The sequence below is a fragment of the Rattus rattus genome, chromosome 14, assembly GCF_011064425.1.
Source record: "Rattus rattus isolate New Zealand chromosome 14, Rrattus_CSIRO_v1, whole genome shotgun sequence".
Taxonomy (NCBI): domain Eukaryota; kingdom Metazoa; phylum Chordata; class Mammalia; order Rodentia; family Muridae; genus Rattus; species Rattus rattus.
Genome location: NC_046167.1, coordinates 38,736,279 through 38,755,358, shown reverse-complemented (window position 1 = coordinate 38,755,358; position 19,080 = coordinate 38,736,279). Strand labels below are relative to the sequence as shown.

Sequence of the window (19,080 nt, the reverse complement as noted above, 5' to 3'; positions counted from 1 at the left end):
TGTCAAAGATAATGAAAAATGCAAAAAGCTCCTAACCCAAAACCTCCAGGAAATGCAGGACACAATGAGAAGACCAAACCTAAGGATAATAGGTATAGAAGAGAGCAAAGATTCCCAACTTAAAGGGCCAGTAAATATCTTCAACAAAATTATAGAAGAAAACTTCTCTAACCTAAAGAAAGAGATGCCCATAAACACACAATAAGCCTACAGAACTCCAAATAGATTGGACCAGAAAAGAAATGATCCTTACATGGTTTTAGTATTAGCATGAGACTGTCTTCATAAGAGTCTGGGAGTGATCTTTCTGTTTATTTTATTTTTTCTTTTTCCTTCTCCTCCTCCTCCTCTTTTGAATAGTTTGAGAAGTAGGTCTTCCTGAATGCTACTTTCAGTGCATCCTGAAAACCCAAACATGATTCCTATTTACCTTCCTGAATGATTTAAGACAGGTACCAAGTACTGCAATCCAATGAGTTTAATTTTCATAATACTTAAAAGACAGGATGATTATATGCAAGGATGTTAAATATGAATTTATGAAGATGGAAATGCATTTTAAGAGTAATGGAATATTTATGAGTTAAATTATCATTCATTAGTTTATATTTAGTCTTCTTTCAAAAAGGCTTTTAGGAAGTCTATAAAAATACAGACAATATAACATGAAATTACATTCAAATTAAATTAAAATCTTGGCAAAACAAAATAGAAAATCAAAGATAGTACAAAAGGAAGCCAAGAAAATTGCTTAAAATTTCTATAATTATAACCCAATACTCATGTCAAATTTATCTCCAAGCTATGTGTCCATTAATATTAGATTAAGCTCCAAATGAGAGATTTAATATATGGATTGAATAAGATAAAAATTGAGTTTACTTTTCTTGCACAGAAAAGCTCAGAGTCATGCAATTTAGGACTAGTATTAAAGCTCAACTCTACCCAGTCTCCCCAGGGATACAGGGTCCTCTAGCTTACCCCTCTGTCTTTCTAAGATGGATCTTTGACTACACTATCCAAAACAGTAGTGTTCCTATTCTGGGCAACAGAATACTGGTAGGGAATTAAGAAAGAACAAGTGTTGTCTTCAGAGTGTTCCCTAATAAAGATCCAGAAATGCCACTTCACACTTCTAGTTCAATTGCATTATCCAGGATTCAGTCAGACAGTATAGGCACAGGGAAGCAGGAGATGGAGTCATCATTCCATGGGGACACAAGTATTTCTTCAAGCTCTGCACGCAACACACACGTGTATAGAAGAGAGCAGTCCCCAAGGCAGGAGCATCTTCTATAGCCTTACAGCGGCTAAGAAAGGGAATGCCTTCCACTTTTAGAACAGTAAAGAAGAAACTGCAGTAATCATTCTTGGTGGAAAGATTAGAAAGATGTGACTTTGCAGAGCTCCATACAAAAGCAAAACTTTGATAGCAACAACATCCTTCCTATATGTGTGTGCCTTGTGTCCAACCAACAATACTTTCACAGTATAAAGAAACTGTATCAGTAAAGCTTGCGTATGCTGAGTTCATTTTTATTGCACTTCTAAGAGCATTACAGAAAAATGTTTCTTTTAATATAAACGTTGAATATATTGACATTAAATATATATTTATGTATTTGTTTCAGAATTGAAGAAAAATCCATTTACCATCGTTTGAGAAAAAGAAACCATTGCAATCACAGAGACTACCAGAGTATCTCAAAAAATGGTATGTAGCCTGTCACTTATGCTTTCTCCAAAGCACCTGTAAGAATTGACTTTATTTGGGAATTATTGCAATAATTAGCATTAGAAAACACAGTGAAGTCACCCTTCCAACAGCACTACTCTTTCTGAGCACAGTGCTCTGGCCTGCCAGACATTTATACACAGAAAAAAAAAGAAAGAAAGAAAGAAAGAAAGAAAGAAAGAAAGAAAGAAAGAAAGAAAGAAAGAAAGAAAGGTATGCAGACAAGAGAATATGGAGGCCAGATCAGTTAACCAACAGTGAAAAGGGGTCTAGCAATTCTCAGTCAATTGCAGATATACACAGCTCAAGAAGCACAACCTAAATAAGGGCATACTAGGGTCACTGCAAAAGCTCTCCTCTGCCCAGCAGAGCATTCTCCCACACATCTTCAGCGGTCAGACTTTTAAACTTCATTCATGTGAGGTCTGCCCTCCACTCTGATGGAATATTGGTTTAAGAGGATCATAATACCCCTGTTTAAGGAGCCTCAGCCTGGCTAAAGCCCATGAGTTACCCTGTCTCACTGACTAAAGATGTGTAGAGATTGTCTAAGAAGTATGGGTGTTAACTAAATGTGTTACTCACAAATAATATATTCCTTAACATAAGTACTCTACGTAGAGTGAATGCCCTGCTCTTCTAATAAGACAAAGGTGTTTTAACTGTTTAATGGTAGTTGGCGTTTACTCAACTCCTACAAAGTGTTGAGAATCACATTTCACTTTAAGTATGTATCTGTATGTATATTTCAGTTAATCCTGTACACAACAAACACTGTCAGCAAGTATTTATTGCATTTTCTTGGAGCTAGGATATCATTGATTGCAGTCCCTCTGGGAGTGTTATGGTAGAAATAGGAAAGAAAACTTCTAATGTACACATTGACTACAGCACTCAATTCAATTAACCGATATGTTAAAACATTTTTCTCAAAATGAGAAAACTATGGGGCTATCCACATTGCTGCAACTTAGGAAAAGGAGACATGGGCAGGTCAAGAGCCTTGTCCCATGTCATAGAGATAACTTCTGCCCACCTTGTGTAAATCTACTCAGACATCAATGAAGGTCAGGCATCCTTCCTGCCTGAAATCTTTGGTGGTCTGTAGAGAAAGGTTAGCTTTGCTCTAAGTGTGAACACAACTAGCAGGAAGTGAACAGTGCACAAGGGATTTGCTTGTGAATCCCCACAGGTACAAGCTCCTTACTTCATTTCTCTGCTGTTGTGAGAGACTCAAACATCCCCCCCAATGCAACAGAGACTTGCTTTCAATATAGACTGGAAAAATAACAGAAACTCATTTGTGGAATACTATGCAGCTCTAGGACATTAGGACTAGTAGTCTATTTTTTAAACAGGAAAGAGGAAATATAGACTAAATAAAATTAGACCATAAGTTGAATGTTATAGTTCAAATTTTACCATATTTTTAAAAGGAAATGGGGAAGAGCTATATCTAAGAAGAAAGATTAGTAGGACATACCTGAGGATCATTGTTTGAGACATTTTGAGTGATTGTTTTCTTTCCTCCCTTTAACTCTACTTTTTCTGAAATGTTTCATATATATAAATTGAGTCTAGAAAGCGTAATGGGATAAATGTATGCAGTTAAGGAGGAGTGATGAGCAGTCCAACTCTTAAGACATGCATGTTCTAATTGTTCTCTCTGTATGTGACTTTAGAGTCAACATTTCTATCTATCTCATGACCCAAATATGTCAACATTGCTTTGCGACCCAAAATCTTGCAATCTTTTGACAAACTCATGATGACCAGAATGAGATGCTCCGAAGAGTACCCCCAGCAACCAAAGTTAGCCAGTTCTCCTTGTGTGTTCTGCTGCCTTAGCTATGCATACTCCTTTGAAATCCAGGGTGTCCACAACAAAAGGCTAAGGGAATTAGGAGATACTCATCACAAAGAATGCACAGTGAGCCCAGTGCAAAGTCCCAGCTTATGTCTATGCAGTGAGTGGAAGCTCAAGAGGAAGGGATAGTTCTCTTTCTTCGATTTGCATTCCTTAGAATTATACAAATGTTCACCTTGTCTTGAATTACTGCTTCTCTGAATACACATCTCATCAGATCTTCTAAGAACGGAATTCTAAGCGGATATTTTTAGTTTCCCATAGTTACCCATTATCTAATGTCCTGCTTTTATTCTCCAGCTCCTCTTCCTATTTTCTGGTGCTTTTCCTTGCTGTGCATTTTCTTTTGATATTATGCAGCATGTAACCTGACTGCCCACACCAAGTTATTTCAATTACTCCCCAAGGTTTTTATTAGACATCGGAAAAGTCAGCTCTCGGCATTCTGCATATTTACGGCTGCTTTTACTTTTCAGAACCAGTAAGAAAGAGAAAAAGGGGAAGAAATAGTTGAATAGAATATTAAAGAGTTTCTTTTAAATTTAGTGGTACAAATTAAAGGAACAGTTCCTATTTTCATCTTGACCATTATATAAAAGATTTTTTTATGTGTCTGCAGATACGTGCAGAGCCTTTTACAATGTGAAGTGTGGGAATCACTATGATTCTAGGAATAATGCTTTGATGTGAAGCTTAGGAAACAGCAGCCCCACCCTATCTTCTCCATAATCAGCAAGGGAGGTAGTCTGCAGTGGCCCCTTCAGTTCCAACCTGCTGAAACAGACAAGGCAAAAGGTGACCAATACACTGCAGGGTGTTGTGTTTTGGCTAGTCCCTTATCTTACCTCTCAGAGAGGGGAGTGAGATCCAGGAAACAGGGCAGAGGCCTCCCTCTCTGGTTAACTTACAAAATCTTTCCATGCAGAATAAAAATAGAACAGGCTTTAGGATTGGACCTGGGACATGATACCAGAATCTTGACTTGCATGGCCTAGATGACAAGCCTGCTTGAGTGGGTCATCTATACCCACTCTTCTTTGGAAAGACATAGAATCCAAAGTCAGTGTAGCAATGAGTGAGGATAGTCCCTTTGGCTACTGCAGTTTTAGCTTCCTGCCATGTTATTATTATACAAGCATCATAAAACCTGGAGCATGTTTGACCCAGATAGGACACCATACATAAAAGAGATACCAGCAGCATCCTTGAGTGCCACAGGGCTTGGTGAGGAGAGATGGGCAGTAGAAGGATCAGGAGACATGGCTTCTTAAACATTTGCAAATGTCCATCAGCAAAGCACCATAAACACAATGGTGGCCAGTCCCATCTGTACTATTATTTATCCAGTAGTTTTAAATCATCAACATTTCAATGTCAAAGGTTTTAAAACATAGCAAATAAATGGAAAAGAAGTATGTCAGTGATATGAACCAGGACTCTTAAAGATGAAGCAGCAGTGCCTGGGCTGGGCATTCAGGTCCTTGCAGACACTGGCAGGCAGGAAGGAAAGAATGAGGCACGGGAGCAGCAGAGGGATCCAGGAAGAAGAGGCCAGGAGGGGAGAGGAATGAGAAATGACAGGAGCTACAGATGACAAGTCTGCGGTTGAGAGCAAGAGCTAAGGTAGGGAACAGAGAAATGAGCCAGACAAGGAAAGGAGTCCTTAGGATAGGAAGTCCTTGGGCTACACCCTGCCAGGAATGGGAAGCAAGAGGGTTATTCCTCAGCACTCACCAGTGCTGGAGGCAGACTGGAGGGGTGGGAGGTAAATTCCAAAGGATGGCAGGGCTGCTGACTGGAGGGGCTGGAATAGAGCCTTGGCTACTTGAGCTCAAGACCATGCTGAGGGCTGAAACTTAATAAACTGGAGGAGAACTGACCTTAAGATGTCACCCTGACTCTAACAAAGAACTCATTGCATAGAAACTAGACCATCTGGTAGATAGTTAGCACCCATCTATGAAAGCTGGCTTAGAAACGGTGGTGCCCTGTCTTACCCATGCATGTGCTCCACTCTTTGCATCTGAGTGTTCACTCAGTCCTCAGGATTCAGGCTTAGAGAGGATGCAGAAACTAGGAGTTCAGCCCTTTGTGTTATTGATTGATTCAGGCCCTCCTTCATACCCAGGAGAGCCAAATTTGTCACACAAGTTCTTTGTCAAGGTTGAAGTTGAGCTTTCTTGGGCTTAGGGTTGGGTCATTTTCTTTAAGTCTAGTTCCCAGCTGAACAGGAATCAGAAGGCATGTGAGACCAGTAGCCAGAGGCTTAACACCGACCTTAGCTAGCATTGGTAAGCAGGGACTTATCCATCTTCTTCTTTTTTTTTTTTTTACGTAAAAGCTCTCAAGTTATTTTTAACCTTTGAAGAGGATTAAAGCATGGATAATGGTCCTTTACTAGAATACAGTTATTTCCTTCCTTTAATATCAAAGGTAGAAACTACTCTGAGATACCACCTCATACCTGCTGAGATGGTATACACACACACGCACACACACACACACACACACACACACACACACACACACACTAATGACAAGGATTGACTTGGATAAGGAGAAATCAGAGTCTTGTATTATTAGAAGGAATGTAAAGTCATCTCTCCATTATAGAAGGTAGCAGGATAATTCCTCTAAATATGAAAACTTGAATTACTGTATTACTAACCAATCCCACTTATGAATATTTATTCAAGGTATTAAGAACAGGATCCCAAAGAGATACTGGCATTACATCATCAGTTATAATAGCTAAGGTCCACCAACATGTAAATAGATAGAGAAAATATAATATATAAATACAATGCTATACTATTCAACTTAAGAAAGTAGCCTTGCCTTACCTAACAACATAAAGGAACCTTGAAGCCCCTGCTTCTATGAAGCATCTAAATTAGACAGAGTTACAGAAGCAAAGGACATTTGGTGATTACCAGGGACTAGGGAAGGTGATATAAACTATACTTTTAAGTAAATAAAAATCTATTAAGTCATCTTCTGAAGTAAATAAGACTCCTGTGCTTTTAAAAACAACTAAACCCTATTCCTGAACCTCAATTGCCTACTACTCCAGCTCACAGCCCACAGAGGAAAACACTGACAGGTTTACAGGATACTCCTGAGCCCTCCTTTTGGATGCCAAATGAGATTTTATAAGCCTGGAATACTCTGCACTGACAATCTTTCTCATTTTGTTTTTGCAAGTCCAGCAAATTTTTATATAAACACCTGGATTAGGTGGTTTTTGCTTTCAGAAATGCTCAAATATTTATGATATGTTTTTCCCTGAGATCAAGCTTCCCATTACAGAGGGAAAGGGATTCTTTCCCCATGTGCCCATTACAGAGAAAGTGGAGAGCAGGGATCCCTGGGAAGAGTCAAGATTAGTTCCTGGAGACTATAAACTGCCAAAGTTCAAGTTTGCATCTTCACCCACCTACTACACCTACCCGCCTACTACACCTACCCGCCTACTACACCTACCCGCCTACTATACCTATCCACCTACTACAACTACCTACCTACTACACCAACCCGGCTCCTTGCTGCTTCTTCACCCACCTACTATACCTATCCAGCTCCGTGCTGTAAAGCTAATTGGGTTATGAACCTCTTATGTTCTCTACAAACACCATGAACTCCACACTCTGAAGAAACTTCACTTGGTCTGTTCCTTCCTCTGGGTTTGGTTAAACCTCTGAAGAATGAGAGTGAATAGCAGAGACCTAGAGAAGCTAGCTAGAGAAGCTAGAAAAGAGGCAAAAGTCAGGCCAGCTTGGGAAATACAGACTCAGGTCATCAACATAAGCATTTGGCATGTAAGCCTGATACCAAGAGCAGAAGCAGAGATCTCCACGCAAATGATGAAGCACCCCTACTTGCACATGCACACACAACTCACATAGTCACACACATGCTCACTGTACTAGTCAGGGTTCTCTAGAGTCACAGAAGTTATGGAATATCCCTATATATTAAGGGAAACTATGGAATGACTTACAGTCTGCAGTCCAACTAACTCAACAATGGGCAGCTATGAATGTGAAGTCCCAGACACTAGTAGGTGCTCAGCACCATAAGGCTAGGTACTTCTGTTGGTCTTCTGTATGAGCTGGAATCCTGAAGCAGTAGGTTCCAATAGGTGCGAGTAAGCGCAAGCAGGAGAAGAAGAAAGACTTCCTTTGCCAAGAACCAGCCTTGGCTTGGAGAAGGGCTCTGAGGAAGGGGTGCTTTGGACCAGTTAAAAAAAAAGTGAAAGCCTTGTAGCCTGCTTGAAATGGCTCCTTTGACAGCTCTCTGTAGACAACACTTGACTCTGTAGTCTGCTTGAGATAGCTTTCTGCTAGAGATAACTTTCAGCTCTTTCATGCTCTAAAAATTCTAAAAGCTCTCTGGTTAGCTCATGAGTTTTCTGACCAAAGTCAGAAAAGCTACTAGGAAAAAAAATTGGATTCTCTAGGAAAAAAATCTAAAAGAGCTGTGTTCATTCTCTAAGCAGTTCTCTCTCGGTAGCTGCTAGGAAAAAAAAATTCTGAAAGAGCTGTGTTTGTTATCCAGAGATCTCCAAACAGCTCAACTCTTGCTAGGAAAAAATTCTTAAAAACAAAAACCAAAACAAAAAATGCCAAAAAACAAAAACACATTTTCACACACACACACATACACATATACTCACATACACACAAACTCATACATTCACACACTCATACTCACACACATACATTCATACACTCACACACAAATAACAAAAATCATTTAAAAATAAAATATATTTAAGAAAGTGTTGAGAAGATCAGGTAAGCAGGGTCCAGAGTAGAAAGACTGAAGCAAGGAGGCTGAAGGGAGAATTCCTTAGTGGAGCTGAGGAAGGAGGCCCTGAAGTCAGATGAATGGGGGAGTGAGGAACAAAGGTGATTTCTCCACAGAATGAGAAACTGTCTTTGGAAGCTACCTGATGCTAACAGGTCACTCTTTGAGTAGCCACTAAACTATGCTCTCCTGGCACACCACTACCCTTGAGGTAGGGTAGAAAGACAGGAAAACATAGAGAAACATAAGAAAGAAAAGAAGTCAGATAGAAGACTGGCTAAAAGTCAAGAACTATCACACAGCTAACCAAATTGTCTACAAGGCAGCCAGATTCCTGTTTTGGAGGAAATTCTCACACATGCACACATACGTGCACACATGCGAGCCATATTGACAGTCAAAACATGTATATTGAGTTCCTTGTGACCTCTGGACCTAAGAACTTCTTTGACCTTTCTGACTTCTGTTTTCATACCATTAGCATTCCTTTCTATATACCTGTACAGAAATACTACATGAACTACTTTAAAGTTTACTAAAGAAAAAATCATTAGCAAAAATAAATATATCAAAACAGTTTTATTTAATCTTTTGATTCTATACGTTGAACAACATAAATTCAAAAGCTACACACAATGTATTTACATGCTTTATTTTAAGAAATTTAGAGCCACTCTCTCCACAGGGACATGTATCTACTCTTGGGTATGTACTTCTGTCCTTTTTTAAACAAAAAATATTTTTTCTTAATACTGATTTATCCAGAAATTATTTTCCATAAGGTTAGTCTACATCTTTGCTTCACCCAAGTAGCTGTCTATATCAATTATCCTCAGACTGAACAGCTAGCAACAATGAGTTATGTTTCCTGCCACCAATGTCATACCACCAGTAGACAAAGTGGCCATCAACAAAGCATATAGGACCATATCTGTAAACCACAACACAGGACACTATGTCATCTCCTATCGCATGAATCCCTACCTTGGGCATACATTACCATACCCAGCAACTGAGTGTTTATCTTATTTCTCACTGATACTTAAAACTCAAGGGGAGAGAAGTACCAGCTCTAAATACACGTGCTCTGTTCTCAGTGAATATACAAGCAACTCTATTTTGCAGATGAGGAAAATGTGGCTCAGAAAGTTATATAACATTCCCATGATCCATTACCTCACCAGTGATAGACTTTTAACCATGTCTGTCTCCTACTGAAAGTCACATTCTTGAAAGTCATGCCATACTTTCCCCTTTCTAGACTATGGCCTAAAAAAATGCCATCTTTCTGTCTTGAATTGTCTTGGCGATCCAGAGGGAATTGTCAGAATTAGATACCTTAACTCAGCATTCTGGGCTAGTTCTCTTTGTCTCCTTGGGAAGGAATAAAAGCAAAAGAGAAAAGGATAAAGAGACAAACTATAATTGAACTATAAAAAGTATATTATTGCAGGCTAAGCTGAATTCATTTACACACGTAAGGACTCCTTATTTTTAGACCTCCCATGATCTCTATTCTGGAATAAAATAAGTTTTGTACCTTAAGCTAACTGAGCTTCTGGTATTGTATTTTTGCCAAAATAATTGCATAACCTGAGTTTAGTCATGAGGAACATTAAGACAAACCCAAACTGAAAGCCACTTAAGAATTAGCCAGTAGCATCAAAATATGTCAAGGTCATAAAGACATAAAGTAGTCTTTCCAGATTAAGGCAGACTAAAGAGGCCTGAGATCCAAGTAGAGTGAATTAAACCAGGCCAAAAAGTGGTCATCAGTGACATTTAAGTTAGGTATTCAGAATAGACAATAGTACTGTACCCATGTTAGTTTTGTAGTTTTGATCCTTGTAATTATTGTAGATGTGTATTTTTAGAAAAATCTAGGTAAAGGATATGTATGTATCTTTGTCCTATTTTTATAGAATTTTAGCAATCGTTTCAAAATGAAAATGTTTAAAATACTTTCAAAAGCCATAAGAACAGCACTGTAGGAAATTTCCGAGGTCACCTGTGTCACACTGAAATAGGGCCCTGAAAGCATGTGGGGAGCATCACTATTGGATTGAGTATTTGATCACAACCCAAAACCTTGAAAGGAGATGGGAGAGATTATTTATAGCATAACATCTAGGACATTTCTGTTTGGGGAGCCTGAAATAATGTGGTCAAAGCACTAGAGAGAATCTTTAGTATCCAAGTCTTAAATACATGATCTGAAAAATAATATAGAAGTACTCAATGCCTACAGCTTAAAATTGTTTTCTTATATGAATCCAATATATCCTGAAGATACAGAATGTAATAATAATAATAAAATAATAGGAACTTTTAAGAGAATAAAATTCAATATGACACATATATCATATAGAAGAAAATCACTCTTTTATATGTATTAGCTTTTCACCATGTTTAATTCTTGCAAGAGTTTAGAATTCAACCAATCCCTAAACAATGGAGACATTCTTATTCAAGTAGAACTATTTCTTTAGATTTATTCATACAACCTTGTGATGGTTAGTATTAATGGCCTACTTGACCAAATCTAAAATTATCTGGAAGATGGGTCTCTGGTCATGTTCAGGGTGGGGTGTTGATTCCATTAATTGAGGAGGGAAGATCCATCCACTGTGAGTAGCACCATTCCCTAGGCAGGGAGCCTGGATTATACAGGAGTGGAGAAAGAGAGCTGAGAACTAGCATGCTTGAATTCATTTTCTCTCTGCTTTAGACTGTGGTTGTAGTGTAACTCCCTAAACCCCCACCCCTCAAGTTCCTGTTGCCTTAACTTACCTAACATGATGAGTTTTGCTTTGAATTGTAAGCTGAAATAAATTCTCCCCCCCCCCAAAGTTGCTTTTGTCAGAATATTTTATCACCTCAACAAAAAGAAACCAAGACAAACTGGTCCAGGAAAAAGCAAGGCTCATGACAGTAACCATGTAAGGAATCCAGGTCCCGCTGTTCGTCAAAATTTTCACCAGCCTAGAACCAGTGCACTTGCACTGCAAATTCTTTACTTCAAGTAAATGTACTTATCAGTGTGCAGGTGTAGGTCATCTCCTTTCAATAATCTGTTTTGTTTAGAGGTTCAGATAAAAGATACCAAAAGGAAAGTGATCTGCTATGTCTACTGACATCTTAAATGCTCTTGGGATTTATGTAAGACTGGATGTGCCTTGCCTTTGGTCTTTACTTTCTTCCTGTTCAGTATTGCAACATGTTCTAGAGATAGGAAGATGAACAGGGTAAAGACCCTACCTCCATGGAGTTTGTAACCAAACCAAAAAAGAGGAAAAACAAGAAAATAATCACAGTCATGTTGGAATGTCACCAGACAAAAATAAGTTGCACCCTCTGGAAGTGAGAGATACCTGATTCTGGAAAAGTAGATTTGACAGAAAAATTAAAGTTTGAGCAGTATCCAAAAGGTGTAAGAAAGGGGACAGTAAGTGCAGTAGGTGGGGCTTGGAGCAAAACAGCTTTGGGGAAATGCTATCAACACAGGGGAAGCGTGCTTGCAAACACTGTCACTGGGAGGTAGATTACAGTCACAATTGGAAGCATGTACTACCCTATTCAATTATTTTTAGGGAATTTATCTTGTTTGTAACTGGAACATTTGTAATGTGAAACATTCTCAGTAATAGAAACAGTGTCAGGAACTGTCACAACATATGATTGTTAACTGCTTGGGATCTGAGGCTTAAAATCAATATCTTAGTCTGAATGATTCTGTTTATTGCAAACAAACACTTTTAGAAAAGAAAAATGTAAAATTATCAAGGTTTTTCCAACAAATTATTTTTCTGAAAATTCTTGATGAATTATAAAACTGTAAGAAAAATCTACATCATTTAAAATCTAGTTTGTAGAGAAAGGAAGTTGCAGATGATATGCATGCATGGTCTACTAGAATAGCCATGAAATGAATTGGAGAAAACATGATACAGAAGAGGTGGGTGGTGTCTGAATAGCCTGAATAGCTTTAAAAGCAAAGAGAAATGGGGAACCTCATGAAGGAGGAGGAGAAGGCCAGAGTCCATTCTTGAGTGAATGGATGGTTTGGGGCATTCTCACTCCTGGTGAGAAAGAGCAACAGTGACTGATGGCAGGAGCCATGGCTTAAGATAGGCTCAGAAAATCAACAGTGTGCTCTCAGTAATGGACGTTTTAGAAAGCAGAAAGGAGCCAAGGAACCGTTTCAGTAGGTAAGTGCTTACTTTGCAAGCATGAGTGCCTGTGTTCAAATCCAGAGCACGCATATAAAAACCTAGACATGATTGCTTGTGCCTGTAAGCCCAGGATTCAGTGGGGGAGCGGGGTTGGGTGTGGAGTGGGGGAGGCAGGTAGATATCAAGAGCTTGATGACCAGGTAGACTAGTGAAAATGGCCAATTCCTGGTTTAGTGAGACACCCTTTCTTAAGACAATTAGGCAGAGAATGGTAAAGGGAAACCTCCAGTATACTCCTCTGGCCTTCACATTTGCATGCAGACACACATATCTGCACACTCACTTATAGACAGTACACAAAAAAGAGCAGGAAAAGAAGGAGGATCCAGACAAAAGGTGGTTAAAGCCTCACTGACAGGAGACATCTAGAAAAATCTTGTGTTCCTAACATTTTGTGTCATATTGGAATGACCATAGAATGCAACGCTTAAAAGACCTTTCATGGGTGGTTTGATGGTCCAAGAGCCTCTATGAGCGACATGCTTGAGAAACTCATAGCAAGTGTCACAGCAATGTATGCTGAAACATTTTCATCAGAATTTCTCTAGGCTCTAAAGGTTATAACCAGTCATGAGATGTTCCATCTGTTAGAGACTGACACTGATGAGACTGTTATTATCTTAACTGTCTCCAAAGAAAGGCTCAATGGCAAGAAGAACATCCCTAACTCCTGGAGAACCACCAAGACCTTCAAACAGAGTACTTGCAAAATTTTAGCTTGGAATGGTGGCATGCATCTATAATTCCAGAACCATATTGTTAGAAAGGAAAGGAATAAATATCATTATTTTAATCTTAAGGTTTTAGAGTAGTGTCTTCTGTTATAATACACAAACAAAAATCTGGGGTCTTAAAGTTATTCTGAACAAGTAGATGCAGTTTTATCCTGTACATGAGAGGGCTCAGGTAGGCAGAAGACACACATGACCCACAGCTGTGTCTTGTTCTGTACATACTGTAGTTTTCTTTGCAATACAAGTATTTAATCTGTTACAGATATAAAAACTAATATGTATACATGTGCATATATTTATACATATATGTGAATATATATGTACTGGCCCAAACAAAAGTGGGCAGAAGTCATAAAATTTTTCTAGAAATGGCAATCCAAATGTTTTCACACACATGGAAAAGATATATCTTCACATGAAATCAGAAAGTGCTGTTTATGTGATGCTTTGCTTATTTCCTGAAGATTTATTTTTTTATTTTATGTGTCTGAGTATATTTGTCTCCACATGTGTCTGAGCACCATTTGGGCCTATTACCTGAAGAGCCAGAAGGGGCATCAGATCCCTGGAACTGGAGACACAGATGGCTGTGAACTGCTCTGTAGGTGCTGGGAAAGAACTTATGGTTGCGTCCTCTGTAAGGGTAGCGAGTGCTCTTAATCCCTGAGACCCGACATTTTGTCCTTGACATACATGCATTCCTGTGGTTCTATCAATAATCAAATCGCTTTGAAACCTAACCTGTATGGGGTTTGTATCATGAAACAAAACATTTTTTTAGAATCATTGGATTCATTGCCAAAATCTACGATCAGTACATTTTTGACAAAAGTTTCATATTTCCAACTTCCATTTTGAAGACAAGTCTAACAACAGGGACACTCTTTCTAGACAACACAAATTCATCAGAGCTAAGTAATGGCTGTTCTTTCTAGGTAGGGTAATTAACACTGGACCTGGACTATGGGCAGGGCTATGTCTTTTCAATTCACTAATCTATACCCAGAACCAATTACAACACCTAACATAGTAAAACATCATTGTTTTGCCGAAGTAATCATTTATTTCATGAAGACTTATTCTAGATATATTTAAAAATTCTCTTTATATGAAGAATTTGGAACCTACTGTCAGGCACTAAGTTTAACAGTTCACTTAGAAGAACATCAAAATTAATTTTGACGTTGAGAGAATGCATAGAATGTGAAGTACTTGACAGTATGGTCAACACCAACCCAGCAGTGGGAACATACATTGAAATTCTGTTAGGGCAGGCTAACTGAGGCTGAAATCATATCTTTTGATATGATACACACTATTTAAAGGATGCTACAGGAAAGTATTTTAAGGTCTATATGAACTCTTCTTCTCTTAACAGGGAATGTGTAAGTTCTCCACTGGATCACCTTAATAAATAAAAATCCTCTATCCCAGGATCAACCTGTTCCGTTTCTGTGAAACTATAATTGCAGGGTACAAAATGTATATGTTTTTCAAATACTTTCCTTGTTCTGCCATGTCCCAGAGGCAAGGTGATGCCTGTGCTGCTTATTACATACCACTGCCATTTCTGCATTTTCTCCAATGGCAGACATATCAGCAGTGAGCAGCTGGAGAGAGACACTTTCAGAAGAAGACAGTAGAGATTAGACAGAAGAAAGATGTGGAGCTGAGTCTTGCCAAAGCATAGCAGAAATGAAAACTGAGAAGATGAGAGAGTAGAGAAGGAAAAATACAAACCACTTAGGTAAATTTGTAAAACTGAGATTCCATAGGAAATGAAGAGGATGAAAAATAATGAGGACTTTGTACCAGAGAGAATTCTGTACAGGAAAAAAAATAGGCATTAAAGCAAAGAACAAGTAATTCCTTATTTCTTTTTTGTGGTTACTTTTTGGTTTTGTGGGGGCTTGTTATTGTTTATTCGTTTGTGTTTTGAGACAGGACTTCACTACCCAGGCCAGACTGGCCCTGAACTCTTTACTCTGCTTCCAGGATGCTGGTATATTACAGGTGACAACCACCTCCAGCTGTGGTGAATTTTTAAATCTACTATGACTACTTTCATACAACGGCTTGGCAATCCTTGTCCTGAATAGACAAGGGACTTTGATAATATTACCTCTGACTACTTTTCAGTCTTATTCTCCTGAGGTTGTGTGGTGGCCTGAACATCAAGTTCCCATATGTACTCAAGGTTGGCTGGACCTGGTCCTATAATTTTAGGATAACAAAGTTTGAGCTTTCCTTGATTTTTATTTATCATTATGAAAAACATTTAAGAATGATAACACTTCTTGATTATTATCCTAAAAATGAGAGATTAAGAGTCTTGGAGTAGAATTGAATGAAGGGCCTAGCAGATATGTCAGCTTCCATAACACAACATCAGCACTGGGTTGGCAGGAGCTTGGGCATTTCTTCCCTCTAGAAGCCAGCAGAGAGCAATCGACTGCCCAGAGAGAGTCTCTATTTTTAAGGACTCATTATTCTGAATGTAAGGATCTTAAATGGGGGCTTCCAGGAAGATGTCTCTCCCAGAGAATCCTTTTCTCTGTCTCTCTGATCCTTTTGGGATAGTTTGTCTCTTTAGAGACAGATAGATACTTTTCTCTCACATCTACTAAATTATTTACTCATCTATGACAACACACCAATCCAAGGGGTCTTGGGTTCTGTTAGTACAATGCCAAGGAAGCAGAGAACCCAGGAAGGTGAGATCCAAGATAACACACCACAGAAAATCACCAGAAACAAGCAATCGCCATCAGCAGTGTGACTTGGACATCCAGTCAGACTCTTGCATCAATGGTGTCACTGAAACACATTAACAATTACTTTCTTAATTGTTATTATTCAGGTGCATCTTCCAGAAATCTGAAGAATTTTATCGAAAGGTCAGTGGAAGATAAATCTAAGAAATCATTTTAAATATGATTAACTTATCTTAAAAGTAATTAAAACCCTCATTTATTACCCCATGATCATTTCTACTGAATATCAACAGTTCATTAGTCACTATCATCCCAATGGGGATCATCTTCTTGGGCCAGTAATCTTGGAAAATGTATGTTCTCAAAGGATTATAAAATGGATCTGAATTGAGTAAAATTTTGCTCTGAAAGGAGTAACTGCAAAACCATGATGATCACATCATAGTTTGGCTTTATAAATAAGAAAACTAATCCTTTTTTTTTTTGTTTTTTGTTTCTGTTTTTGAGACAGAGCCTCATGCTGTAGACCCCAAAGTAACTATGCCACTTAAACTCATCTCAAACTCATGTAATTCTCCTGCTATGGCTTTCTAAGTGCTGATGTACCATGCCTGTCAAGTTAATACTTTTTTTTCTGTTTGGGTATTAAAATTCAGAAGTGAGGCTGTGATGTCCTAAACAGAAGCCTTGGGAAGCCTTGGCCTCTGTGAATTGAGTAGATCCCACAGCTCTGAGAATTTTCTATGAAACTGAGCATAAGTAACTCAACTGACTCACCTAAGCTTGTAGACAATGTTAGTGCTCTGAATGTTACAAAGGTGGTAGTGGGTCAATTTAGCTGGGATTTTGATCTGCTCTTCAATATTATGCATTGATGTACCATTTCCTAATAGGAAATTGAATTGAGATTATACCCTTTGTTTTCTCAGTTTGTCTAGGAACCAGGCACTGGACCATCCAGCCATTGTTATTTATGCCATGATTGGGAACGATGTTTGTAATGGGTAAGTCATTGAGAGGGATGAGAACAAAGCTGGGAAGATGTCAATGGGCCTATTTAGCTGGGATTTAGCTCTGGCTTTCTCCCTTTTGCACTCTCTACCCCAGTCTAATCTGCTATAATGTGCCAACACCCAATAAGTTTATCTTAGAAGAAAGTCCTGGTATGAGAAATCAACAGGAACAGCCTATGAAATTGAAAAACTGAATCAGATCCATTAGCTCTCAATTCTGACATCACATCAAAATGAATGCCAGAAATAACCATGGGTTATAACACACACACACACACACACACACACACACACACACACACACACACACAAATATGCTTCACCAAGAACAAAGACTTAGAATACATGATATTCTCAACAGCATAGAACTGTAGCACATAGTCTTCTCACAAGAACACGTGCCACACAAATACTACAGTCTTGTGCAGAAAAGAAAGCATAGACATGCATTTGTAAAGAAACTACATGTAAATTGCACTTGCTGTGTCAAGATCCATTTATAACCCTAAAAATATGCTGCACATAGGCAGCTGACCTATGGTTGTGGCCAAAGGTAAACAAAGGGTGAGGAAGTCTCTGGAGAAACTCCCAGTAGCTGTATGTGTAGTATTTTAGGAAAACATGAAAGACAAGCAATGAAAAAATATGACTTGCTTAAGAACCTAAAGAAAATTTCAACATCCTTAATCATCAGGGAAATGTAAATCAAAACAACACTGAGATTCCACCTCACACTAGTCAGAATGGCTAAGATAAAGAACTCAGATGACAGCAGATGCTGGCAAGGATTTAGAGACAGAGAAACACTCCTCCATTGTTGGTGGAATTGTAAGCTTGTACAACCACTCTGGAAATCAGTCTGGAGGTTCCTCAGAAAATTGAACATAGTGCTACCCTAGGAACCAATTATACTACTCCTGGGCATATACCCAAAAGATGCTCCAACATATAACCAGGGCACATGCTCCACTATGTTCATAGCAGCCTTATTTATAATAGCCAGAAGTTGGAAAGAACCCAGATGTCCCTCAACAGAAGAGTAGATACAGAAAATGTGGTACATTTACACAATGGAGTACTACTCAGCTACTGAAAACAATGACTTCATGAAATTCTTAGGCAGATGGATGGAACTAAAAAATATCGTCCAGAGTGAGGCAACCCAGTCACAAAAGAACACACATGGTGTGTACTCACTGATAAGTGGATATTAGCCCGAAAGATCAGAATACACAAGATACAATTCACAGACCATATGAAACTCAAGAAGAAGGGAAACCAAAATATGGATGCTTCAGTCCTTCTTAGGCAGGGGAAGAAATTACTCACAGGAAGCAATACAGGAACAAAGAGTGGAGCTGGGACTGAAGGAAAGGCCATCTAGAGGCTGCCCCACCTGGGGATCCATCCCGTGTGCAGCCACCAAACCTAATCACTAATTGCTGATGCCAAGAAGTGCTTGCAGACAGGAGCCTGATATGGATGTCTCCTGAGAGCCTTACTGATACAGATGAGGATGCTTGCAGCTAACCATCAGTCTGACCACAGGGACTCCAATGGAGGAGTTAGAGAAAGGACTGAAGGAGCTGAAGGGGTTTGCAACCAATAGGAAGAACAACAATATCTACCAACCAGACCCCCCCCCAGAGCTCCCGGTGACTAAACCACCAACCAAAGAATACACAAGGAGGGACCCATGGCTCCAGCCACATATTGTAGCTGAAGATGGCATTTTCTAGCATCAATAGGAAGAGAAGTCCTTGGTCCTGTGAAGGCTTATTTCCTCAGTATAGGGGATTGCCAGAGTGTTGAGGTGGGAGTGTGTGGGTAGGATGGGGAGCATCCTCATAGAAGCAAGGAGAGGAGGATGGGAGAGGGAGGAACTGGAAAGGGGGATAACATTTGAAATGTAAATACATTAAATATCCAATAAAATGCAAAAAAGAGATATGACTTGCTCTAAGTAGCATAGCTGA

At 39.0% G+C, this 19,080-nt stretch overlaps 1 protein-coding gene across 1 annotated transcript in view; it reads left to right on the top strand.

The window, feature by feature from the left end:
* Aoah (acyloxyacyl hydrolase) overlaps positions 1–19,080 on the top strand; it is a 222,352-nt gene that overhangs the window by 175,997 nt on the left and 27,275 nt on the right. The window contains exons 13-15 of the mRNA XM_032884823.1: positions 1,632–1,714; positions 16,238–16,274; positions 17,021–17,095. Of these exons, the coding sequence (XP_032740714.1) occupies positions 1,632–1,714; positions 16,238–16,274; positions 17,021–17,095 (195 nt within the window). The remainder of the gene's footprint in view (positions 1–1,631; positions 1,715–16,237; positions 16,275–17,020; positions 17,096–19,080) is intronic.